The sequence below is a fragment of the Rhinolophus sinicus genome, chromosome 18, assembly GCF_057876585.1.
Source record: "Rhinolophus sinicus isolate RSI-liver-muscle chromosome 18, RSI-T2T, whole genome shotgun sequence".
Taxonomy (NCBI): Eukaryota; Metazoa; Chordata; class Mammalia; order Chiroptera; family Rhinolophidae; genus Rhinolophus; species Rhinolophus sinicus.
This window is the reverse complement of record NC_142518.1, coordinates 10,418,138-10,445,400: the sequence shown is the minus strand read 5'-3', so window position 1 is coordinate 10,445,400 and position 27,263 is coordinate 10,418,138. Positions and strand designations below refer to the sequence as shown.

At 41.5% G+C, this 27,263-nt stretch overlaps 1 protein-coding gene and 1 pseudogene across 6 annotated transcripts in view; one reads left to right on the top strand and one right to left on the bottom strand.

Annotated features, from left to right (window-relative positions):
* The window catches only part of CTPS2 (CTP synthase 2), a 101,235-nt gene that overhangs the window by 180 nt on the left and 73,792 nt on the right, over positions 1-27,263 (top strand). For 3 of the 6 annotated variants that reach the window (XM_074324097.2, XM_019746325.3, XM_074324098.2), the window contains exons 2-8: positions 899-952; positions 11,102-11,306; positions 15,481-15,651; positions 17,482-17,582; positions 24,889-25,005; positions 25,152-25,235; positions 26,113-26,193. In XM_074324097.2, coding sequence (XP_074180198.1) covers positions 11,141-11,306; positions 15,481-15,651; positions 17,482-17,582; positions 24,889-25,005; positions 25,152-25,235; positions 26,113-26,193 — 720 coding nt within the window. In that variant the 5' untranslated portion in view covers positions 899-952; positions 11,102-11,140. Of the gene's footprint in view, positions 1-898; positions 953-5,060; positions 5,463-11,101; positions 11,307-15,480; positions 15,652-17,481; positions 17,583-24,888; positions 25,006-25,151; positions 25,236-26,112; positions 26,194-27,263 lie in introns of those variants that run through there. The other 3 variants (XM_019746328.3, XM_019746326.3, XM_019746324.3) reach the window with 3 other exon arrangements.
* On the bottom strand, positions 7-879 carry LOC141569733 (large ribosomal subunit protein uL11 pseudogene; annotated as a pseudogene).

The window sequence follows — 27,263 nt, the reverse complement described above, 5'->3', positions numbered from 1 at the left end:
GTATGATTTTATAAGAATTGGAAGTTTGGGCACTTGATAGATCATGAAATTATGGAATTGCTAAATTTTCAAAATTTTAATTGTGGTAGAATACACAGGAAATTTACCATCTTAACCATTTTATTTTTGGTTGTCAAATGATCTTTAATTGCAATCTTTTCCTTTGTAGTCCTTCACTAGCTGGGCATTCCACTGCATCACTGCACCCTCTATGATGTCATGAGGGTGGCAGCCATCAACATTGCAGCCCACAGACTGGGCAGTCACGGAGAGCTCTTTAATGCTTCCAGAGAGTTCTCTAGCTAAAGATCGGTGCCGCATCTGTCGGGCAATGTTGACAATCTCATCAAAACTCATATTTCCACTGTGCTTGATGTTTTTTGCTTCTGTGTGTCTCGGAGGTTCTTCGAGGGCTTTGATGATCAGGGCAGAGGCAGAAGGTACCACCTCAATCTGGGCTTGTCTGTTCTGAATGGTCAGTTTCACGGTCATCCTCAGACTCTTCCAATCACGGGTTGCTTTGGCCATGTTATCACCAACCTTTTCTGGAGAGAGACCCAGGGGGCTGATCGTGGGGGCTAGGGCAGACGTGGCACCGACTTCCCAATGGTGCACCTCAGGTTTACGACTAATCTCATTGGGGTCGAACCAATGAAGTTCAGCGGCCTGGTGGAGGTGGCTGGTGTCTGATGAACCTGGACTCCGGATGACAGAAGAAATTTGCACTTTGGCTTCCTCTGAGTTAAAAGCCATAGGCCATCTTAACCATTTTTAAGTGTACAGTTCAGTAGTGTTAAGCACATTCACACTGTTATGCAACCAATCTCCAAAACTCTTTGTATTGCAAAAATGAAATTCTGTACCCATTAAACAACTCCCCATTCTCTCCTCTCCCCAGGCCTTGGTAACCAAGTTACTTTCTGTATGAATTTGATTACTTCAGGAACCTCAGGTAAGTGGAATTGTACCATATTTGTCTTTCTGTGACTGGTTTATTTCACTTAGCAAATGTCCTTGAGGTTCATTTATATTGTAGCATGTGTCAGAATTTCTTTAAAATCCTTAAGAAAGGCTACCTTAAAAAATGCTGAATAACATTCCATTGTATGTATATACCGCATTTTGTTTATTAATTCATGTGTTTATAGACATAGGAATTGTTAATTTTTAAATTGTAATGGGGTGTGTATGTGTGTGTATAAAGGCATTCTTTTAGAGAGTCATACTGAGATATTTACCAATGAAATTATAGGGTTGCTGGCATTTGCTTCAAATTAATACAAGATGCAGGAGAGGGTATGGGAGGGGATATAGGTGAAACAAGCCTGGCCATGGGTTGATAATTGTTGAGGCTGGGTGGTTATATGTCTGGGTGGTATTATGTCTGCTTTTCTATATACCGGGGATGCCAAAAAAATGTATACACATTTTAAGAGATGTTATCTATGCTCAAGCAGTAGTTCGCCATAATCAGAAGCGTCTGGACGCTGATGGTAAACACTTTGAGCACCTCTTGTAATTGCAGAAGTCAAACCTGACTTGCATTCATCTTTTGTTATCTGTATATATTGAGTATTACAATTTTAATAGTTTTTTCCTTTCTTAAAATGTGTATACATTTTTTGGCACCCTCTGTATTTAACCTTTTCCATAATAACATATAAACAAATGAACAGAAAGCTGGCCAAGTTAACAACTACCCCTTCAAAGCAGGGAGTTCATGAACATATTTTCCAAACACGGTCTCAATCTGTTGGCAAAGGACACCCCTTAGTCCTCCCCCTCCTCCCACCATTTTGAGAAGAGTAGCCTAGTTCCCGTAAGTATGTGGGGAATGAATTCCAATTCTGATTTCCCTGATCTCCAGTTTTCCAGCCTGGAGGTATATTTACAATTTTGGTCCAGGAATTTGGCTTAACAAGCCCAACCTGTTTTGCTTTGTTTTTCCAAATAGCTTTAGTGAGATACAACTCACATACCATAAAACTCACCAGTTTAAAGTGGACAATTAGATGGTTTTTGGTGTATTACACTATTAATTTTTTAAATTATAGTAAATTATATAAAACATAAAATTTGCCATTATAACCATTTTGAAGTGTACAATTCAGTGGCATCAATGACATTCCAACCTGTTTTTAGAGTCTGGGTATTGATTCAGCTTTGAAAGTCAAGAGACATCTTAGGACCAATGTCTTTTTAGGATTTATTGAGTAAGTGAGAACCTGAAAATGGTCAACACTTTCCAGAAAAAGGATATTTAGTTCAAGTGTAATTGGAATGAGCTCAGAATTCCATTCAGAAGCCTAGGAGGAAGGGTCTAACTCCATCATCTAACACGTGAATACTTTTGACTTGTTATTCTTCAAGTTTCTTCTCCAAAAGGAATGCAGTGCTGGCCCTTCCAATAGCAGAGGTGGGGGCCCAGCCCATTCAGCCTTACTTTTGCTTTATCTCCAGGACCACCCAAATCCATGGTGAAGGCTATATTCCCCCAGGGACAGACATTCTGTCCTTCACAATCATTTGGAAAAGAAGACTTTTTCAAAATAAGAGATTTAAAAAAACATGAACGATCAACTTAATGACAGACTTCTTTTCCTCTATTTTTTATCCTCAATGCTATGCTGGTAGTAAGTAAGCCATGAATAAACACTTGTTGAAGTAGGACACACCCTTATCCCACAGGAATCAGTCTTCTGAACCCTATTATCAAATTTGTTTTTCTGCTCACTTTTTTTCCCCATTTTGGATTGCTAATACAATAGTTATCATAATAACCCCTTTGTAGTCACAAAAGATCTTTCTTCCATTAGCCTCATAGATTAGTGGAATAAGATAAAGATGAGGACTTACATCCTGTGGTGAAGAGTCTGGCTTTGGGGACAGATCTTTTATACTGATATTGAGGGAAAGCAGAGTTTGCCACCCCCAAATATACCTTTTGGGATATTGATTATTTTAAGCTGATTATTTTCAAGAAACGAAAGACTCAGGAAGAAACTTGGACCTTCCCCTTAACTGCCTAAAATAATTTATTTAGAGGATCTGCTCCAGGAAGGGAGATGTCATCAGAGATAACTAACTACAGTTTAATATAAACTAGTGCGTGACAGACAGAGAGGAGACTAGCAAGGACTATTTGTTACGTCCTCCCTGTGTCCCATCGTTCAAGGTGGCTCAGTATACATCTATGTACCAAACATTTGATTTTCCATCTCCATGGGAATTGTCTTCCTGCCCTGGAAGTCCCCCAAACAACACCCCCTACCCTTCTCCTTAGCTCAAGATGACATATAAACCTTAACTGCCTGATCTGTCCTCAGGTCTCATACTCTTATGGAACCCCCACATGTACATATGTAATAACTTTGGTCATTTTCTCCTGTTAATCTGTCTCATGTTAATTTGATTATTAGTCTAGAAGAAGTTAAAGGGGTAGGAGGAAATATTATTTTTCCTCCCCACAATGTTCTGGCTTTGCTACTTACATTAGCTAAGGTACCTTTGGTCAGGGCACTTCACATCTCTAAGCCTCAGGTTCGTCATATTTACCAAAAGAAGAACATAACTGTCCTGGTTGTAAAAAGGAAACGAAGTACTGAAATGTGGAAGGAAACCTTACCTACGTGGCCGGTGTTAAGTCTTACCATCAATGTCAACGTGTATCACTAGCATCCTTCCACTGAGTCTTCTGGACTACTTGTTTCATAGCAAACTTCTATGCCTCCAGCCTTTGTAAAAGGTGTTTCCTCCTTTAAAAAATCTTGTTCATTCATTTATTCATTCACTCCTAGCCTTCACGGAGACTTGGGTCTCCCCTCTAGTTCCTGCTGTGTGGAGCTTCTGCTCATTTTCCCAGAAGTTGACATCACCATCCCTAGCTCCTTACTGCTTCTTCCATGACACTGCTCTGTCATACTTAGGCAGGAGAAACTCCCTTCTGTTTTGAAATTCATTTAATTTTGCCATACAACCCTCTACACTACCTTGGTGCCGTTGTCTATTAGCTTTGGGGTCACTCCTCCCCAGTCACGGGAGACTTGGTTTCTTGACCTCATTCGACTCCTCTAAGTTCCACCATCCTTCCAGGGTCCTCAGTGTCCCACACCCTGGCCTGGTAGGCGCTAGACCCAATGCCAGCGATGCCCATTCACTTGACTGTTTCAGCAGTCAGACCCTAAACCATACCATCCAGAAGTACTTCCCCTTTGACGCCTTTAATATCAATACCACACTCTGGTGACAACTCATCACTTCCCGCATTCCCATGGGCCCCTGTCTTTGGTCCCTCTCTTCTCTTTCCCCCAGTCTATCAGAGACCTGCTGCTCTCTGTTTCTTTCCTCTGTGGACTAGACCTCTGAAGCATTACTACTGTTCTTTCAGTGCCCTCAACTTCCTCATTCTTTTGTCCTTCTACTGTACTCAAACTGCAAACTCTGGTTTTATCATAAATATCTATATTTATATACCTACATCTAGATATCTTGTAAAATAATATCTGAACATCATTATACAGTTATGGTTTCTAAACTCCACTAGGTGTTTAATGACACTTGTCGAACTTGGCACACTAGAGTGTCCAAATTTTCACCCCTTTCCCAACCCTTTCATTTTACTCTAAACCCTTCTCTTGTCCATAGTTAGATGCTTTCTCCTTCAGTGGTTTGTGTACGTTCTTCCCGTCACCTTAATAACCTCCTGTGTTCCTTCCCAGGCACCAACCATCCTCCAAAAAGACTCTTAAAAAGTCACTTGGTAAAGTCCTGATTGTCCGCCTTCCTGCATTTTCTTAATACACAGTGATTGTTCTGGGAACCTTACTCATTCCAATAGACATGTAGACCCCTCAGATTGTGAGCCCCTCAAAGGCAGGTACCCCCCCCTTTTGTCCTCTCCTCAGCACTCCTGCAGTTCCTGGAGTGTAGCAGGGGACCCACAAACTTTTGTGACAGTGAGGTTCTTCACAGTGGTTAGAACAGGACAGGAGGACCCCACGAAAGGGTCTCGGCGTGCCAAGGGGGCAGGGCTCTCTCTGCTGGACCGTGCTGTTCACCTGGGTCTTCGAAGGGCCTTTGCTAAGTGAGCCGCAGAGGGGAGGAGCAGTCCCAGGCAGAGTGAGCCCTGGGGCCAAGTGCGTCCAGGGCAGAGGGTGACGGGAAGCTGTGCCGTAGGAGTCACTTTTTAGGCGCTGGTTTGTTGCACTGCACAAACCCGGGTGTAAACCTCAAGCTCACCAGCGTGAGTCAGCTGGGCCGGCGGCGGCAGGCGAGGGAAAGGTGGGCGAAGAGGGCGCCGCGCACCCCGAGGCCTGCGCCGGAGGCGGGAAGAACCCGGGGGCTACTCGAGACACCCCTAGCGGCGGCCCCCTCCCCAGCCCCACAGGTGAGCGCGGGCCAGCCGCGGGGCGGAGCCCGTCGTTACCACCCTGCACCCTCCAGGCGCCACCACCACCGCGCAGGTAACTCCCCGTCCGGCCCTCCCCCGGGCTCCCAGGGCCTTTTCGCCGGGGCCACCCGCGACCCCAAGGCCTCTCTGCCCGCGCGCCCAACCCGGGTGCTCACTTAAGGCCGGGCGCCTTTGTCCCCTCCCCGATGGCGCCAGCGCCCAGTCCGAGAGAGGCCAGCGGCCGGGCGCATCCCGGCACCCAGCTCACGCAGACCCAGTGGGTGCGGGGCCGGGGCCGCCCCGCGGGTGCTCACTGCGGTCCAGCCCTGTCGCGGCCGCTACCCTGGGCTGGTAGCGTAGCGTCTCCAGGGTGCGCTTCTCCCCTCCCCATTTCTCCGGGGCCTGGGGAGCTCTGAGATGGCGTTGGCGGAAGTGAAGCCCCGCGCAGAGTGAAATGGCCTTTCTGTCCTCTCCTCGCCTATACACTCGTTAAACAACGACCCTCGCGTTTCCCCCATAATAGCTGGTTAGGGCGCACTGTGCGGAAGTACGATGCTGCTACAAAACAGCTTTCTTTTCCCAACAATTTTTACAAATTTGATGTATAATTTACATACAATAAAATGCCCCCTTTTAAGTGTGCAGATCGGGGTCTGACAAATTATACACTCCTGTAACCACTACCCCGACATAGACCATTTCCATCACTCCAGAATGTTCCCTCCTGCCGCTTCCAGTCAATCCACATCCTCCCCCCCCATTTCTATCATAGCTTAATTTTGCCTATTCTAGAGCTTCATAAAATGGGATCATTCAGTAAGTACTGTCGCTCCTAACATTGCGTTTTAAATGGCTGTTGACAAGTGTCTCTGGGTGCTTCTGATGTTTTTAGTTGCTCTAGGCCTGCACTATCCAGTGTGGCAGCCACTGGCGAGTGGAGCACTGGAAATGTGGCAAGTCTGAATTGAGATGTGCTGAGTGAACACACCTGATTTTGGAGGACTTAGTACCAAAAAAAAAGAAAAAAGAAAAAAACGATGTAGAATGAAAGCATTTTGGGTACATTGGGTTAGATAAGATTATTACAATTAACTTCATCTGTTTATTTTTTACTATGGCTACTAAAGAATTTAAAATTACACAGCTGGCTTGTGCAATGTTTTTGTAGGACAGCAGACAGTGTAGCCCTACATACTCCTATTTTACAGGCAATTTGTCCCGCTCACTGTATGTGAGTAAGTGAAAACTTCAGTCTTCGCATGGGAAACAAAACATCTCGATTGAAGGAAGTAGCTTGAAGAGCCTGCCTTTTCCTGCAGTTTTAAAAACTTTGCTTCAAACTTTTTGTTTGTTTAAAAGAGGTTTAAAAAGGACTAGGTGTCTCTTTGGTATTAAGTGACATAATCAAGAAGGTCTTTGTAAAATAACTAATGTGCTTCAAAAAGCACATTTGAAAATATATAAAACTCGTAATTGCCTACACTCCACTTTTCTATGGCATTTTTTGATTTTGCTAACTTTTATAAATGGGAAGTCATTTTAACAGTGTGACGGTGCCAGAATAAGGTATAATTACAGCACTGCTTATTTGTGCCTTAATTGCACAGGAAAGGTGAAGTCTAAGAGCACAGGGACCTTAACTTTTTGTTCACCCCAGGGATCCCCAGGACCTGGGAACATGCTAAGTGTATACTAGACATTCAGCAAACATTTGTGGGCTGATTGAATCAGCAAGTAGATGGCTCTGAACATAATAACAGCTGAATTCATTTAGCACTTGGTTGCACTCTTCTAAATGCCCATCCACCTCTATAAAGCAGGCACTGTTATGATCCCTGTGTACTGCATAAGTAGAGAAAATTGAGGTTTAGAAAAGTTGAAGAAGTTGCCCATGGTCAGAGCTGTAAATGACAGACTAGCATTTGAATAGGAGGGGCAGTTACCAAATAGAAGAAGTCAACAGTGGGATGGGTAAGGGAGGGTTGTGAAGAAATTACCACTATAATGACAACCTGGGCCAGTAGGAGTAGAAAGAGATGAATATTCAGATACATTTTGGATCTATAGGGGGATTATTCTGGGTTTGGATTGAGACTCTTTTAAGCTAAATGAGTGGATGGCCAGGTAGTTAGGGAAGAGGACCAATGGCGCTGAAGGAGACCAAGTGTATTGTGTAGAGAAAGGCAGGCCCAGGGACTTAGGGAAGCCATTTGGGATGGGACATGTATATTGTGGATGGCTTCGGTTTACTCTCCCTCACCATGGTCAGGTAGTTCAAATTCAACTCACAGCTCCGAAGTGAGATAACTTTACACCTTTAAGTTAAGATAGTTTGCTTTGAATGATAAGCAAAGGACAGTACAAAATCAGGATGGGCGTTCCTTCGAGGAGGGCTGACAAATAAGATAAATGGGTGATTGAAACCATTCCTCCCTGATTGCATTTGTGCTTAATTTCCAAGTATTTAAAAAAATTCATGAATTAAAATAGAAAGTGGGATTTATACTTATTAGCTTTTATTAGTTACTTTCTTTTTTTGCAGTTGTAAATTTGTGTTAGTGGTCTTAGTTACCCATTTGCCTGCCATCCATGACTACGCAGATAACATTGTTAAGGCTTACTTGCACATGCGTGGTGAAATGGCAAGCACGGAAGGCCCCTGCACAGGTTCAAGGGAAAAACAATAGTATTCAAAGTAAAGAAAACCAAGTAGCTATTGGGTTTCCTGTCTGACTCTCAAATAAAAAGGTTTGAATCAGACAGCTGCAGAAAAGTGAAATAAAATTTCCTTATGACATAATATTTTCTCTTTTTTTTCCTGCTTGGATATTCCTGCATGGTAAAACTGATAGGTAATGGAACAGATTCAGTGCTCAGCATGCTTAGTTAAGGAAGATACATTTATTATTAATAATAGTGATATTAATAGCTAAATTTTATTAAGTTCTTACTATCTGTTAATATAGGGGTTGATTTTGACCCACTCCATACCAGGCATCAGCAAATATTTCCTGTAAAAGGCCAGATAGTAAATATTTCAGGCTTTGTAGGCCAGAGGTCTCTGTCATCACAATTAGTCAGCTCTGCCACTGTAGCAAGAAAGTGACTGTGGACAATATGTGAGTGGGTATGGCTGTGGGCTCATAAAACTAGATTTATGGACACTGAAGTTTGAATTTCATACAATTTTAATATGTCATGAAATATTCTTCTTTTGATCTTTTCTTAACATAAAATGTTAAAAAAATATTCTTATCTTGGGGACCATACAAAAATAGACAGTAGGTCAGATGTGACCAGTGGGCTCTGGTTTGCTGACCTCTGATTTATACCTTAGCTCAATTAATCTTGAGAACCACCTAGAGATTTTTTTCATGTTGGCATATTTGAATATTGATTTTTTTTTTAGAATAGACTACTTTTTAGAGCAATTTTAGGTTCACAGTGAAACTGAGCAGAAAGTACTGAGTTCACATATACACCCTGAACCATGTACACAGCCTCCCCCACTATCATTATCCCCACTGGAGTGGTGCATTTGTTACAATCGAGGACCCTACGCTGACACATCAATGTCGTCTGCATTTCAGTTATTGTATTCTTCATATCTGACTGGTTCTTTTTTATGTTTTCTATCTCCAGTTTTATGTTTCCTATCTCTGTTGAAGTTCTCACTGAGATCACTGAGTATCCTTAAAAGCAGTGTTTTGAACTCTGCATCTGGTAGATGGCTTGTCTCCATTTTGTTTAGTTCTTTTCATGGAGCCTTAGTCTGTTCTTTCATTTGGAACATGTTTCTTTGTCTCCACATTTTGGCTGCTTCCCTGTGTTTGTTTTTATGTATTAGTAGGGCTGCTGTGTCTCCTGGTCTTAGTAGAGTGGCCTTATGTAGTAGGTGTCCTGTGGGGCCCAGTGTCTCAGTCTCCCTGGTCACTTGAGCCCAGTGCTGCAGGTGTGTCCCTTGTGTGGGTTGTCTGTGCCCTCCTGTTGTAGCTGAGCCTTGATTGCTGTTAGCATGTCACTGGGAGGGATTGTCCCTCAGGCTGATTGGTTGTGAGGACTGGCTGTGACTGCAGTGGGGAGGAGCTGTGGTGCAGGGGCTGACCCTATGGAGCAGCATTCTCTTTAGTAGGACTCTGGTGCCTGCCCAGTGTGCCATTTGGGTGTGTCTTTTGTGAAGGTGGTTGTGTGGTGCTCTGGTGTCGTCTGAAACCGGCCAGTGGTATGTTGGTTCTGGGGCCTCTTGGGAGGGGTTCTGGTGCAGCCAAGATCAGCTGCTGCCTGTGGCCTGTCCGTGGCCACCTGGTATGAGCTGCAAAGTGATCTGCAGGTGGTTGCCACTTGTGCTGGGCTTGCAGGTGCTTAGGAGAGCATAAGCTGCCAACCAAGGCTAGTGCCATGGTTGGGGCTACTTGGCAAGAGGTACCGGGCATGCTGAGACCAGATGCTGCTTGTTTTGGGTTTGTGAACCTTTGGGAGATTTTAAGAAAATCCGCAGCATGAGCCGAGACAGGCTGTTTGCATGGAAAAGACACTGAAGTGGCTTTGGTGGGCCCGCAAGTTGGGTGGGGTGGGGTCTCAGGGAATCACCAGGGCAGGGGAACAGTGTTAGCTAGGTTGATGGAAATTCAGATATGGTGGCCACCTGTGTCTGCATGCTGGGAGGGGGAAGGACTCAGCAAAGGAACAATGGCTTCTGCCAGCACTTGTGTCTGGGAGAAAGCTGTCCCTCCAACCCTTGTCCTGAAGCCAGACAGTTCAGTTTTTCCTCATATGTCCCTGGCACCCCCTGAGCTGCTGCCCCAGCACTTGGAGCTGAGTGAATGAGTCTGTCAGCAAGTAAGTCCATGCGTGGACCCTTTAAGAGTAGCTCCTGAGGCTCCAGCTGCCCTCTGTCTCACTCAGGCACAATCTCCACTGGTTTTTATAGCCAGGAGTTGTGGGGACTTCTCTTCCAGGCACTGGAACCCCAGGGTGGGGAGCCTTATGTGGGTCTAGAACCCCTCGCTCCTCAGGGGGACTTCTGCAGCTGAGATATCCCTCCTGATTTTTAACTACCACACATGGGTGTGGGACCAGGCCTTCCGCGTCTGCCATTCCTTCCAGTCTCATAGTAGCTTCTTCTGTATATCCTTAGTTATGGGACTTCTGTTGAGCTCGACTGCAGGCAATTCTCGATGGTTGTTCTGTAGTTTAGTTGTAATTTGATATGGTCATGAAAGGAGGCAAGCACAGCATTTACCTATTCCACCATCTTGACTGGGAGTCTCCTCCCCTGAATTCTGAGGGACTGTTATTTTTCCTTTACGCAGGTGAAGAAACAGGCACATAATGGATTAGTAACTTGCCCAAGTACAGCTTGTACATACCTGTCTGACAAGAGCACCTGATCTCTTATAAATTTTACCATGCCTCTGAATCCCAGAGAAATTGTTTTTTTCATGATGAAGTTTGTTGCATGACAGAGTTGAGGTAAATGGAAAATCAGGTCAATGGAGTCAGCCACTTTGCTTGCAGAAAGTAGCCACATCTTCTTACATGTTGGCAGAAATTAAAAGCCTAGAAGATAAGACTTTGTTTCAAAAGTTTCAAATATTTAGGTTAGATAGAAAAATGCAGTATACTTTTGAAATTCTGGTTTAACACACTCTCTGCTTTACTGGTTTGAGAACATGTTTCTCTTCTCTGATCCTCAGTTTTATTACCTTTCAGATTATATCTGGGTGTTGGCACCCAGCCATTCCTCCGCCAATGAAGTACATCCTGGTCACTGGTGGGGTCATTTCAGGCATTGGGAAAGGGATCATTGCGAGCAGCATTGGGATGATTCTGAAGTCATGTGGACTCCGAGTTACTGCCATCAAAATCGACCCCTATATCAACATCGATGCGGGCACTTTTTCACCTTATGAGCATGGTATGAAAGAGAACCACTTCCTCACTTTTAAAGCACTGGGTTAAATTGCAGTTCTTTCTTATATTTTGGTAATTTCTTTAGGATGGAGTTCCAGAAGTAGAGCTGTTGGATCATACATTATGAATATGCGAATGTTCTCATGGTCGTTGATAGATTGTTCACATTGCTGATGACATTCCAAATCAGTCCACCCTTTTAGAAAACAATGTGAGGACACCATTTTTATTGCACCGTTTGCAGTATGAATTAGTTTTCATTTCTTTTATTTATCATAAAGGTTATATATTTCTCTTAACATTTTATTGTTAAGAGAAAAATTCAGACAGTGTAGAATGTATGACAATTACATTGACAATATATAATGGCATGAAGAAAATAAAAATCATCCATTTCCCACTTCTTGGAATGACTATTATTAATGTGGACATTTTGATGTACATAGTAATTATTTTTAAAAAGACATTAGCCCTTACTTACTTTCATTTAAAATTTTTTACATACAATCAGGAAAGTGCATAAATCATGTGTATCTCTTGATGAAATGAACATACCGTGTAATCAGCCCCCAAATCAAAAACCAGAAAGCCCCTTTGCCCCAAACCACCAAGGTAACTGTCTTGTAACACCATAAATTAGTTTTGCTTGTTTTTGAACTCTTAATGAATTGACTCTTGCAATCTTACATTATTTTAAATCTAATTTACAAAACTTAATGTACCTTGAATATTTTTATGTATTCTGTACTCTTAAAGGCTTCACAGAATCTGAACAATAATAGGAAATAATTTCCACTGTATTGATATAAACAACACTGTGATGGAAATCTTTAAAATTTATTTTTTTAAACACCTAGGTGTGGAATTTCTGATTTGACAGGTAGGTATGTTTTTCAGCCTTTTGACATATAATGCATATTGCCAAAGGTTTTTAGGTTCATGATCCTTTATTTATAACTCTAAAATCCATGAAGTTCTGAAATTTTAAAATTCTTCATAGGTTTGTGGCTATTTATAGTCTTGTTTCAAAAATGTTGAAATTGAAAAAATTTCATAAAGCGGTGGCTATTTCTAGTCTTCATTTCACTTGGAATGTGTTTACTTTGGGCGTGTTTTCTAATATATGGAAAGTATTCTATGTCCTTTCTATAATCAGAGAAATTCCAAATTCCAACTTTCATCTTATCTCCAAGATTTTTCTGATAAGGCTTGTAGATCTGCACCAATTTACATCCTTATCAACAGTGTATAAAAGACCACGATTCTTTATATCCTTGCTGAATATTATTCTTTTTACATTTTACTACCTGAGCATAAACCAAAAAACCAAAAAAGGGTATTTCATCATTTTAGTTTCGATTTGATTTTCATTTTGTCTCTAGAATGATTTATTCAAATCTATGGTAGATTGTATTTTTATTTGAAACTGTCACCCAAAGTCCTTCTGTGGAGTAAATTTCCCCGCTCCATTGATGTTGGCCTTTGGCCATGTAGGGTGGTTAACTCGACCTGGTTTGTTTGGAACTTTCCTGATTTCGAAACTAAAAGTCCTGCATTCTGGGAGCCCTATTAGTCCTGGGCAAAGTGGAGAGGTTGGTAGCCATATTTGGCCATGTGATTTGTTCTGTCTATGGGAGATTAGTGAGAAATTATTTTCAATGCAATCGCATGATTTGGCTCAGTCTCTCCTGTGCTTCTGCCCTCTGCCATGAGAACTGCCTGCCCCATAAAGAGATATATTTCTCCTTCAGCCTGGGTCCTGGAATGAGAATGCCCAGCAGACTCACAACTGACCCACAGCCCCTATGTAACATGGGGGAGAAATCAATAAATGTTGTGTAAGTTGCTGAGATTTTAGGCTTGTTTGGTATGCAGTAAAATTGATGAATGCCATGTGATATGCCAATTTTCCTTTGGGCTTTTAAAATGATTTTCAGGAATACTTGGTGTAAAGTATATTAACCTGTATTTATCACATGTATATATTTTTACTCTGTTTGAAATTTGTCTTAATATGACCTCTGTTAGTTCCTGATAAATTTCAATTTACCATTTATGTGATTAAATATATCAGCTGTTTCCTTTATGGTTTCTGCCTTTGATGTCACCTTTAGGCTTCTCTGCCCCAGGAATACTTAAATATCCACCCATATTTTCTTCTGGCACTTTTATAGTTTAATTTACTTTTACTTTAACATTGTTAACACATCTGATGTGAGGTAAGGATGTAACATAATTTGTTTTTTCAAAGTTTTTTTTCTGACTAGCCAATTATTCCTTGTGGCGTTTATCAAAGATTTCATCCTTTCTCCACTGACTTGAAATACCACCTTTTATTATGTACTAAATTTCTGTCTATACTTAGGTCTGTCTTTGTACTCTGTTCTGTTCCAAATCTCTTTGTTTTTTCCTGTCTACCATTTTAATAGCTGCAGCTTTTTATTATCAAGTAGGTCAGGACTTTTCTCATTATTCCTTTTCTTCTTTTTAAAAATATTTCGAAATGTTCACTGTCTTCAAGATTAACTAGGAATTATTTTGTCAAACTTTACAAGAAATCAAATTGAAGTTTTTGACAGGAATTGCTTTAACTCTATAAATTAACTTGGGAAGAATTAAACACTGAAAGTATTGACTGGCTCATTCAGGAACTTTATAAGTGGCTTTGATTTTATTCATACCTTCTTTTATGTCTCTAAAGTAAGGTTTATAGGTTTTCTTCATGTAAGTCCTAACATTTCCTTGAAGTTTATTTCTCAGTATTTTATATACTTTGATTTGTGATATCTTTTGTTTTTGAGTCACATGTTAAATTCCTTTATGTAATAGAGACCTTTTTGGATATTTTGGTTTTGTGTATTTGTTAATGTTATTTTATTCTATATTTATATATATTGAAATATATATGTATTTCAATCTTCCTTTACTCACTGTTATTCATTGTAAGGGCTTTTATTTACATTTATTTTTTGGTTTGGTAATCACACCTGTTTTTCTTCCAAATTAACTTTGCTGTCACTATCAAGTTTAAAAAAATCTGTTGGAATTTTAATTACAATTGCTGTTTTTGAAGACTTGTCATCTATAGTTTTTCTTTCTCTTCTAAGAACATAATGCGTACATACTTTTAAAATTTAGGAATTTATCATTTGAAGACCTTTGCCATATACCTGGAGTACTGCCAAACTGGATCTGGCTTAAATTACCTAAAGGGGTTTCAGAGATCGTCTCTTATTTGTCAGAAGTTAAGATGATCAAAGTAAAAAGACTTTTTCATAGATTGGTGCTTCCTGATTAACGTGAGAAAGTGGAATTTGAACTGGAAATAGAATTTGGGAAATAAGAAAATATTGCAATTTCATCAATTTACTCTTTTGTCCTTAGAGATCTTCCCGACCACACTTAGGTAGCTTATAAGGGAGACTAAATGAGGATATAAAAGGTTTCTGATTAGGTTTGTAAACTAGCCAACCTTTTTTGCTGTGAACATCTCACAGTAGGAGTAAATGATAGAATTTCCTTAATCAGGTTCAATTCTTATAAGGTGGCTTTAGAACATTGGACTCCCAATTGACGCCCCCAAGTGACACTGGAGACACAGAGACATGCCCAATAATCAACGCAGGGCCTCCTTGTGTGGTTAAGTCTACATCTAGATCCTTTTTCATGGTGCTGTCGTGCAGGTGGCTTATTGCACACACTGTTTTTTTTTGCCTCACTTTCACCAAGTTGCCCCATGGGCTCCCTGGGGCCCTGCTTTTCACCTACTGTCTGTTTAATTGTGGCTTTAACCAAGAAGGGAGTCAATTAAAACTTTCTTATGCCAATTCCAGAGTCCAAGATACCTGTGCTTTGAAGTAAATTGCTATTCATTTTAAAAATTGCTGTTTCAGAGTCCCTTTTTCATGTGGTATATGATGAGTTTGAAAAAGTTAAATCTTGAAGACAGAATTTCAGTAAGCATTTTAAAAAATACCATAATAGGATACCGGAATTTTTCTGATGCATTTTCAAGGATATAATTGAATTGTTAAGTTTTTCCATCAAAATAATGAAATGATGATAGAATATGGCTTATAAATAAGTCTCTTAGCAGCTTTTTAATAAAATGTGTCCATCTTTGAAAAATGATCTACTGGGAGCAAATTAAAAATTTTTACATTGCCTTTTTTTTCTAGGTGAGGTGTTTGTCTTAAATGATGGTGGAGAAGTTGATTTAGACCTTGGAAATTATGAAAGGTTCTTGGATATTAATCTTTATAAAGACAACAACATCACCACTGGGAAGATATATCAGCATGTGATTAATAAAGAGAGGCGTGGTGACTACCTGGGGAAAACAGTACAAGGTATTATATTCCACAAACATTAGGGAGCCCTGTGTGCTGAGCACCTACATCCTGCTCTAAATAGACATGACTGTGAGGAGGTCCTTGCCCTCTACAAGTTCTAATCCTTTTCGGATCTTTCCCTTTTCCTCAGAAGTGTCAAGTTCATCCTCCATGTTCCTGATTGTATTTTCATCAGTCTTTTTTTCTTTTTCACTAATGCCATTGCTTCCCTTAGTCCATATATTGCCTGTCTTGTCTCTCTCTAGCTTTTAGTTATAAAATCCATGGAGAACCATTTATTCATTATTTTTATCTGATTGGGGTGCAGCTTTTTTGTGGTTTTATTTTTTTGTCTTTTATTTAATATGTTCTGTTTCTCCTTTTTTCTCATATCTTTGCATGCGTGATGATTACTCCCTTTTGAAGAAGGACAGCGTTGGGGAGGGACTGAGGGATTGAACTGGAGTGGCAGGTAGCGTGGGCTGACCCTTTTTTCACCAACCCTTTCCCTCGATGGTATGGTTCTCTTTTATCTTAGAAGAGATTCCCCCACACACACCTCTGAAGTCTTGTATTTGTAAGTTCCTACATGGTGGGGTAAAGGTGATAATTCCCTAGCCCCTTTAAATCACTTTCATGTTGGAACCAGCTGAGAAGTAGATGTAGGATTAACACAGATCGACAGCAAAAGATCAGCTATGTTATTGCTAAAATTGGATGGTGTGGCCTAGATCTCCAGTACAATGATGCTTTCTAATAGTTTTCCCCCAAGTGTCAGTCTTGGGAAGACCCACGGAAGGGAGAGTTGCTGCCTCACATCTGCGTTGTCCCAGTGATGGAGGAGACGGCAAGTCCCCAGACCCAGACCCTGACCCCTAATCCCTGCGCTGTCCACATGGAGGCAGAACGCAGCAAACCTCATCCTCCCTGAAAGGCGTGGGCCAGGCATGTGCAGTGGGTCGTTCCAAATGCACCGATCAAAGATGACTTCTTCCTGCCTTCCAGGGTGCTGCAGGGGTGAGGTGGGGCAGGTGACAGGTTCACTTTCGCCTCAGCTTCCTAAAGGCTAACGTTTCTACTTCCTGCCATCACATTAGGTTAGGTGGCTGCGCCGAGTCCCCATGCCCCCACGGGGATGTCACCTTGCTGTCTGTTCAGTTGAGATAGCTAACTGCAAGCCTGCTCACCACCCAAGGGAACCTTGGGCCTCATAGACTTGCGGAGATGTTATCTTTTGTCCTCTTCAGCTGACATTAGTAGGTACAGGCCACTGGTCAACACACAGACCTTGTCTATACTCTCTTGAGTGGATTCCCCCACACTGGCTGGTGGGCTGCCTAGGGTCTGCAGGGCCCGGCCACTCTGCGTCCTTCTTTCCTCTGAAGTCTAGCATTCAGCATCCTAGGCAGCCCTCCTTGCACAGTTTTTCGTTGGCATTATAGGTGCTTTCTAGTTGCATTAAAGGTGGTATTTCTGCTTTCTGTTTCTTGTTCTCTGGGGTCGGTCAGTTTCAAGAGAAAAGACATAACACTTAAATGACTAAATCTGTACTGCACCTGCAGTATTAATTTCAGTGAAGGAAGATAATAGCATTAGGACTGTAGCTTATCTAATTTGCCAGGTGGCTGTCAGGTTATTTGGTGAGACAGTGATACAGTGATAGGGGCGGCCGATTAGCTCAGTTGGTTAGAGCGTGGTGCTAGTAACACCAAGGTCGCCAGTTCGATCCCCACTTGGGCCACTGTGAGCTGTGCCCTCCTTAAAAAAAGAAAAAGAATAAAAGACAGTGATACATTCCTTTCTCGTGACCATGAAATAAGCTTTTGTGCTAATTAATTCTTTCTACAGTTGTCCCTCATATTACCGATGCCGTCCAGGAGTGGGTTATGAATCAAGCCATGGTGCCCGTGGATGGGCATAAGGAAGAGCCCCAAATATGCGTTATTGAGGTAAGCATGGCACTGTTCTTCATAAACTAATCTCCTTCTGGGTTTTAAGCATCTGATCTTTATTCATTCAACAAATATGTAGAAATGGTCTCCTGTGTGCCAGACACTGGGCTAGGAGGTGGATTACACCAGGGAGTGACATAAATGGTCCCTGCCCTTCTCACAAGTCAGTGGGCAAGATTGGCATTAAACAGAGTGAGTACCCTTGGGGTGGGCATGCAGCAACCTGCATGCGAAGACATCAGTTGCTTATAACGGCCATGTTTGGGGCTCCTCTGCCAAGCCTGGGTTAGGAGTCTCCGGCCTTGAGGAGTTGCAGATCACCCTGCCTCACACAACTGAATGCATTCTAGTGAGCGCTATTTGAGAAGCATTTGCAAAGTGCATTGGAAGTAGAGAGAGACGGAGTTAGGGAAGTCTGATGGTAGAGGTGATTTGGAGGTATTAGCAGTTTAAAGGAAGAACATAGTATTTGAACTTGCTACTTGTTCACTTCTTCCCTTATTGTCAATGTGCAGAATGAGGATAACATCCATATACTCCTTATCTAAATGTCAGTTGACGTAATAGCTAGGCAGGAGAGCAGAATAATGAACATTTTGGTTCCTAAGGTTAGACTGCCCAGGGTCAAATTCTTCCTGTGACCCCTGAGTGGTGTATAGGTCAGTGGTTAGAGTCTGGAGCTAGACTGTTTGTGTTCATAGCCCAGTTGGGTCCCTTACCAGCTGGGCGACCTTGGATGACTTCTCTTAACTTCTTTGTGTCTCAATATATTCATCTGGTAAATAGGGATAATGATAATACTTAACTCATTGTTTTGAGGATTAAATAAGTCAGTACATTTAGTGCTTAGAATAGTGTCAGATCTATAGTATGTGCTCAAAAATTATTAGCCATTATTAAGGTGCCTGTGTGACTCTTGGCAAATTACTTCTCAAAGCTTCAATGTACTCATCTATGACCATGTGGTAATAATGTAATATTGTAATAACGACAAAATGATAATAACAGTTGTTGTGAGGATTAAATGTGACAATATAAAGCACTTGGCAATGTCTGGATTTCGAAAGTGCTCAATAAACATGTTAGCTGTTATTATTGTTATCGCTATCAGTGTTAGCAGATAGATATTATGCTATCTACGAGATCCATTTTGTTAATAATAGAGCTGATAAACTTAACCTAATGTGCCATAGTATATAGTAACTATTTTGTACTACTGCAATAATATGGCTGATAAACTTAATATAAATGTATAAGTGTGCTATACAAAATTTTCTCTTCCTTGGTATTTATTTCTTCACAATTTACGAGGCAAGAGGGAATGCTTCCTGTCTAATTTTTTTAAATTGGAGTATAACATAAACACAGAAAAGTGTACATTTAGATGTATAGGTTGAAGTTTTACAAATTGAATACGCCTGCATAATTAGGCTTGCTTCCTTCAAAGATATTTAATATCTAATACAGTGAATAGTTTGCAAACAAATTGGGCAATGATAAAAACAAACAGTGTAAGAAAAGAGAAAGGCAGGTAAAAGCTCCAGGAAGAATACCATCTGATATGAGAACGGAGATGTAACTGGGCATAGATTGACTCTACAGTGAAGGAGATTTACACGGTCACTCCATTTACTGATTTTCAATTTTTAGACTCAATCTCAGGATGCATCAGATGAGGCTTAAACGCAGGGATGTAAATGATCTCAGCTTTGAAAAGAGGATTCATGAGGTGGAGGGGGTGGAGAAGTGTTGGGGGTGAAGGAGGGAGATAAGAACCTCATTTACTCTGTGAGATGCCTACAGATACTGTTAGTACATTCATTCGCTACTTGATGACAGGGAATGTCTGAGTTCTGAGACATGTGTCATCAGATGATTCCGTCACTGTGCGAACATCATAGAGGCGCTTACACACGCCTAGACGGTCTAGCCTACTGCACACTCAGGCTGTGTGGGGTAGCCCATTGCTCCTGGGCTACAAGCCTGCACAGCATGTCACTGTGCAAAACATGAGAGTAAATCAAGAACAAGCGAAAACGATGAAATCAAGAGACGCGCGCAGTAAACATGAGATATATGGGGCTGCTGCTGGCGTAACATGGCATACTGTTTTACAGCAAACATTTCAAATAAGTAGATAGAGTAGACTCTAAAATAGCAATAAAAATTCTAGTGTAGTAAGTACATAAACCAGTGACATAGTCGTTTGTTGTCATTATCAAGTATTACGTAGTGTATTTGGATAACAGTATAATTTAACATTTGTATACACTACAAAGCGATCACTCCCAAAGTGTAGTTACTATCCATCACCATACAATTAACCCCTTGCACCCCTTTTGTCCATCCTTACCCCCGTTTCTCTCTAGTAACCACTGATCTATTCTCTGTATAAGTTTGTTTTTGTTGGGTTTTTTTGTACTATTTTTTTCTTTTTAGATTCCATATATGAGTGAGGCATTTGTCTTTTTCCTTCTGACGTATTTCGCTTAGCATAATAGCCTCAAGGTCCATCCATGTTGTCACAAATGGCAAAATTTCATTCTTTTTTTGTGGCTGAGCAGTATTCCGTGTGTGTGTGTGTGTGTGTGTGTGTGTATCACATCTTCTATATCCATTCATCCATTGACAGACATTTTGTTTTAGTTTTTGTAGTTGAAAAAATAGCTTTTTCTTAAGACTATTAGCTTAATCAGAGGGAAAGTTCCAAATGGTCATGTGTATGGATGTTTTTGCTTTTTATACTCTGATTCTACTCCTTTTTAAAAAGTCTACATTTTTAATAGTAATCACAAAAAAAGAGGAGAATTTTTTTTTTTTATGTACTTGAGCTGCCCCTGAACTTCATTAAAATATAAGCCCAATTTGACCTTGGGATGAGCCTTATTAATACTTTTTAATCTTCCCAGCTTTTCTAGCCATTGTTTTTGGAGAATCATCCTTGAACAAAGCTTTCATATTTCATTTTGGGGCTGGCACACTTGAGTCTCTTTGTCATCATTTTACAAAGAAGTTTGCTATAGAGTCAGACTTTAATTGTTTGCACAATGAAATCAAGAATTCTCAATGACATCTCAAATTAAATTGCAGTTTCCATCTCAACAAACAACAAGCAAACATTTTAGGCCTGTACCTGCATGTTGTTCTTTTTTTTTCATGTGTATGTTCTTTATATTTTTTTATTCTGCTCTTGAATTGACTTGTTTGCTTAACAAACATTAATTTAGCACTTTAATAACTAGTAGCTTTATGGTAGCTACAATGATGATGAGAATGACTCTTGCTTTTCAGGACTCATCGTCTCAATTTTAATGTCATCGAAACAGAGACACGGTGCCACCTTGTCCCTAGCAAAACTTCGTCTCCATACAACCCTGATGTTTGTATTTGCTTCTTGGACATTAGGCAGACATCCTTCTGGGTTTGTTTTAAGTTGTGCTCAACATTTGTGTTTGTGCATGATTTAAGGTTTCGAAGAAGGGCCGCCAAAGCTGATTTTTAGTTTTAAGTGTGTAGAAGCTGTTGAAATGTCTCCAAAGCCTTTTTGTAGTGAGGCGTTGACTTCTCAGGCCAGTGGAGCTGACAGGCTTTAGTACAGGTCAAATAATTTTTGCCTGGCTTAAAAGAATAAAAGGTCCCGCCCTCCCTCCTTCCTTCTTTCCCTCCTTCCTTCTTTCCCTCCCTCCTTCTTTCCTTCCTTCCTTCCTTCCTTCCTCCCTCCCTCCCTCCCTCCCTCCCTCCCTCCCTCCCTTCCTTCCTTCCTTCCTTCCTTCCCACCCTCCTTTTCAAAAGAGAGGACACCTTTCTTTTAAGGCAAAACCCACATTGCACATCTCATTAATTTGCTGCAGCTTCAATTTCAACTTTGGATAGATGGTAAAATATTGTCATGAGTGCTATTTTCCCTATTATGTGGGGAAATAATTAACTTAGAACTATTCTAGTAATAATACTGAAACTTTCTGATCACGATGATAGTGGGGAGCCAGAGGGGCCGTAAGGGAACCTTCGGAATTAGCAGAGAGAATGCAGTACCACTGCAGGCCACGTGAGGGCAGAAGCGAATAATATTTAAAGTTTTTGCCTCCTTTTTCCAGATTTCCTGTTGACTTCCAGAATGCCCCCATCAAAAAACAGAAGCTATCTCCATAGGGTTTAGTTTAAGTGCAGACCTCTTTTTTTTCCTAAAAAAAAATTTTCCCCATTGGATTCTCCTGCACTGTAGTTATTGAGCCCTTATACTGTTCACCCCCTGCCAGTTTCCTGATTGCTTGTGCTCTTCCTTGGATTTTCATAATTAAGATTGTCATTCTTTTACAGAACGATCATATGTTTCTATCTGTTCCATACCCAGGAAACTTGAATTTTAATTATGTTTTACTATCTGAGTTAAAGATAATTTCTTCTGTAGCAATGAAATCCTGAGACTTCTTAGTTTGAATTCATTGTAATTATGGAAACAGGTACCAGAATGCTGTTACCTAGGGCTTATACTGAATTTTGACACCCTTCTGTCCTGTCCTGACAACTAACCTAAACCCCCAGTGCTGCATGTAGGGCGCTGGGCTTATGCTGGAGATATATGGCAGGCATGTTCCTGCCCTCATGGGGCTTACAGCCTAGAAGGGTAGAGAGACAGGAAACAAGGATGCAAATAAAATAATGGCACCTTGTGATGAGTTACCAGGAAGGGCACAGCCAGGGTGCTGTGATAGGGGGCAGCGGGAGGGAGGCTGCTTTAGGTGTGTGATCAAGGTTGGGCTTTCTGAGGGGGACATAGCTCCCTGGGCTGAAGGATGAAAGGGAGATAGATGCAGATGAAGAAGGAGGGTCGGAGGGCTCGCAGGAAGGAAGGGCGTGCCCATCTGAGGACCTGAAAGACCAGTGGGACCCACGCACAGAGAGCAAGACGTGGGGGTGGGGGAGACAGGGTGGGGACATGAGATGAAATTAGAGATTTGTGCAAGGGCGAGATCAAATAGGGCCATTTGCTGGCTGCATAAAGGAGTTTAGATTTTATTTTTAGTGCAGCAGTGAGCCACAGAAGGGTGTAAGCACAGGAGAGAGATATTCTGAGTTTTTAAAGGGTCACTCAGCTTGGTGTGTGACAAATGGTTTGATTGTAGGACTGGAGAGGGTGGAAGTTGGGAGGCTATTAAGATTGAGGGTCAGCAAACTTTTTTAGTAAAGGGCCACATAGTAAATATATGTAGCCTTGCAGGTCAGAGAGTCCCTGTCACAGCTACTCGACTCTGCAATTGTAGTGCAAAAGCAGCCATAGGCAAAATGTAAACGAATGGGCATAGCCATGTGCCAATAAAACTTTATGCATAAAGACAGGCAGCAGGCCATGGTTTGCCACCCCGTGGTTTACATTACTGCAGTAATTCTGGCAAAAGATGGTGTCGGTTTGGGTGTCTAGGATGGAAGCAATGGAGAGCTATGCAAGAGGTTTTGGAGGTGTGACCCACTGAACCGGTTTGGGTGAGGAAAAGGGGCCTGGAAGATGACGTCCAAGAATTCTAGCTTGAACCATTTGGTGGGAGGAGATACTATTTGCTGAGATGAGGAAGCACCCAGAGAAACAGGCCCAGAGGTCGGGGACTAGGAGCTCAGTTTGGGACACGGTAAGTTTGAGTAATTATTGTCAAGGACAAACTGGCCACAAAGCTCAGTGGTGCTGGGAAGAGAGATCAGGGCTCGAAGTAGATTCCAGACCCCATCAGGTAGCAGAAGCCAGAGAAGATGGTGAATTCTGGGGCTGGGCCCACCGTGATCTCTTCTTCCTGAACATCCAGATCATTCCACGTAGTGCTGAAGTTTTGCTCTGGATTATTGTTCTCTAGCTCTGCCTTATTTTCCTTACTACATTCTGAGCTCCTCAGGAGCACCTGTCTTAAATTCTTCCCAGCATCTCATGTATAGTGTTGAGCATGGGGTAGCTGCTCAGCTGCTAAATTCATTTTAAATTCCATGTGATAGTCTGTAAGTATTTAAATATGGCGAGGAAGAACGGGTTAAGGTGAACTTTATCCTGGGCTAAAGGAAAATGCTTAAGTAACTAGTGAAAGCACATTGTAAATTAACATTTGTCAAAGGATTATACTGTCAGGAATATTCTCAGGGCTTTTGGTACGGCTTGTTCTAGAAAGCCAGCATGTTTTAATAGTAGTGATTTAATTCTAGTAGTACCACCATTACAAGGAGACTGTTCAGATGCTTGCAGGTGTGTGTGTGTGTGTGTGTGTGTGTGTGTGTGTACGTGTACACACGCGGTGCTCGGGTGTTAATTCATGGAGAGAAAGAGAAACAAGGGGAGGGAGAGAGAGAGAGAATGCTCACTATTTCACACCAGGCAGTGCCAGGTGCCTCTCACTTTTCTCATGTTGTCACTGGATTTGGATTTTACCTTTCAACTGGACCATTGGTAGAACCAAGCTGATGTTGCTCCTCTGTGGCCTAATGCTGAATCCTTTTATCTGCTTATGAATTCCCTTCTCTTTTCTTAAAGCCCTCCATTTTACTGTTTAACATTTTCAGTCTTGATAAGGTGAAGGGTTGACAGCCTTATAATGATCCCCCATTTTTGGGGGTGGGGGTGGGAATTTACTAGTCTGTAACATCCAAGTGAATCAGTGATAGCATGACTCACTCACTTAATTTAGTCCATCTCGCCACACAACAGGCACTCTGTTCAAGATCATTCTTGAAGTCCTCCTTGCTCTCGCTTTCTTCTCTCTTCTTAAGCCTCTGCTTGCTCTCTTTCCTGTTTACCTAGCTGTTACACACCATCCCTTCTTCTTACTTTATTTTCTAGTCTTCATTTTCTCTTCCCTTTGCTTCTTGTCCCTCTTAAATGTACAGCACTTTTCTTTTTTATTTCTAACAGCTTTAGTGAGGTTTAATTTATAGATCATAAATCTCATCTGTTTTATTTTATTTTTTAAATTTCTTTTCTTTTCTTTTTTTTAATTGGGGAATATTGGGGAACAGTGTGTTTCCAGGGCCCATCAGCTCCAAGTTGTTGTCCTTCAATCTAGTTGTGGAGGGCGCAGCTCACTGGCCCATGCGGGAATTGAACCAGCAACCCTGTTGTTCAGAGCTCGCGCTCTAACCAACTGAGACATCCGGCCACCCAGTCTCATCTGTCTTAAGTGTACAATTCGGTGATCTTTCGTATATTTACAAACTTCTGTTCTTGTACAACCATGAAACTTCAGTTGTTCTGCTTAGCCTATCAAGAATTTTTCTGTTAGTCTGTGTAACATGGAAGATCACTTGAGTCTTTTTTTTCCATTCCCAGCTGGGCGGCACCATCGGAGACATTGAAGGAATGCCATTTGTGGAAGCGTTCAGACAATTCCAGTTTAAAGCAAAAAAAGACAATTTCTGTAACATCCATGTTAGCCTTGTCCCACAGGTGAGCTTTCCAGAGAAGTATGTAGACAACAACTTCTGTAAGTCTTCCTGTGATGTTCTGTTTATTCCACATTTTAACTAGAGAGCCATTCACTATCCAGGAGAGCTAAATGCCCAGTGTACTGACAGTGACCCTTTTCTTTTCAGCCCAGTGCTACCGGAGAGCAGAAAACCAAACCCACACAAAATAGTGTCCGTGCGCTGAGGGGTTTAGGTCTGTCTCCTGATCTGGTGAGTTAAAGAGAGTTGGTAAATTTCTTGGAATAAGATCTCCTTTTCTTAATCTATAATATCATTTAAGTCCTTTCTAGCTCTCAAATGGTTCCTGTGACATTGAGCTTTTTGTATTTGGGAGTCAGGGAAGGCTTATTCCCTCATCCTCAAGGGTTGTTTCACACATTTCTAAATTGGCCATCGGTTCTCCAGGCCCTCCTTTGATTGGCCACAATGACAGCTGGGCAAGTGCCATATCCTGTCATTTCGTATGGTCAATGGGTCCCTGGGAATGAGGTGGGACCCTGGAGATTTTCCTGTGACCCTGCTAGGATGGGCTATCACTGCTCTTATTTATAGCAGGTAAGCCAGTTATTGCCAGTAGTCTAGATCAAGGGTCAGTAAATAAGGGCCTGTAGGCCTGTAGCCTGTAAATAAAGTTTTATTGGGACATGGTACCATCCGTTGTCTACATTTGTCTATAGCTCCCTTTGCACAGCAGGGTACAATTGCGTAGTCAGGATGGTGACTGCATGACCTGCAAAACCTGAAATATTTACCGCCTGGCCCTTAGAGAAAGTTTGGCAACCCCTGGTCTAGCTCTGTTCTTGTATTTTTAAAAAAGTAACATTTGTGAGCCTTGCCTCTACTTACCAGAGACGCCTTCACATTTTGAGCTCTTATTGGTAGATTTGTGTTGAGTTTGATTATAGTTGTTTATATTAGTGTTCAGACCAGTTTCTAAAAGTCCAGTGGAATGCCCAGAATGAATATGTACATACCTGGTCAAGTCTATTGTAGCAAAAAGAAATTTACCTAGCGTCCTCCTGAAAATGAATGGTGGTGTGGACAGCCGATTCCTGCCTGCTGACCTGTGCATAACTAACTTTGACAGATTGTCTGCCGAAGTTCAACGCCCATCGAAATGGCTGTGAAGGAAAAGATTTCTATGTTTTGTCACGTGAACCCTGAACAGGTTAGTGCTACTCTTTAGATTTTATTGCCTTGCAGGCACTTCTGCTGATGCCAAAGTTTTACACCTCTTAAATTATCGTATTGCTTTTCATAGCATTTGTGAAAATTCATATCCAAGCATGGCTTCCTTGCCTTTAAGTGAACAATCTTGACACTCCTGATTCCTTAGATAGAGTGTATGTTTCGTTGCATAATCATTCCTTAAGTTACAGGTACAAAACCAGGTGGGCTTTTTAACTTCTAGTCATATCGCTAGAGAGAGAACCATGTGAAGCCTGCTTATCCGTTTCTTTATCTTGTCTTTCTAGGGCACTGACTGCTTTCACTGCGATTTCTCCTTTGTACCTGCTACAGCTTAACTCACCCCAAAGCACACATTACATTGACATTCATGCTATCACTTCTGATTACATCAGTGGCCTCGGTTCAGTTCACTGCTACAGAAACTGTACCGTGATTTGGGCTCAGGTCCTCTGCCCTGTCAGATTTTCCACCTGGGTATCTGAGAGTTCACTTTTCCTTTTCCTTTTATTCTCTTATCTCTGTCTGTTGTTTGCAGTAAGGCTCAGGCACAAGGGATTAGAGTTGGCTATAATTTAAAAAGTGATACAACCAGCGCTCAGGAAAAGGGTGAGGTTTAGCAGAAGCCTTTTGTTTTCTTCAGATAAGCTCTGAGTTCTCTGAAGCCTAAAAACCATCTAATCAGATTTCTATATCTCAGGGGGAAGTCTGATGAAGTGCCTCCTGTCCGATGCTTCAGGGTCAGTGCATAAGTCTGAACTACTTTGAAAAATGTCATGGCAGGTTTAAAGCACTCTCCTGTGTTTGTATGGTGTCAAGCCATTTTGATTTTATTCAATTTTTTTTGTACCCTTCCAATTGGTAAATAGTACTCTGTGTATTAAACAAATATAACTTGGTTTCCTAAATAGAAGGAGACTACAGCTTTTAGAGTTGGGTTTTTGAGAGCTCTGTTGATGTGCAAACATCCAAACCTGTAGAGAACTTTTATAAGAGTTTATTTGAGCCAAACTGATGAATGCCAAGAAGCAAGATCTCAAATGTTCCGAA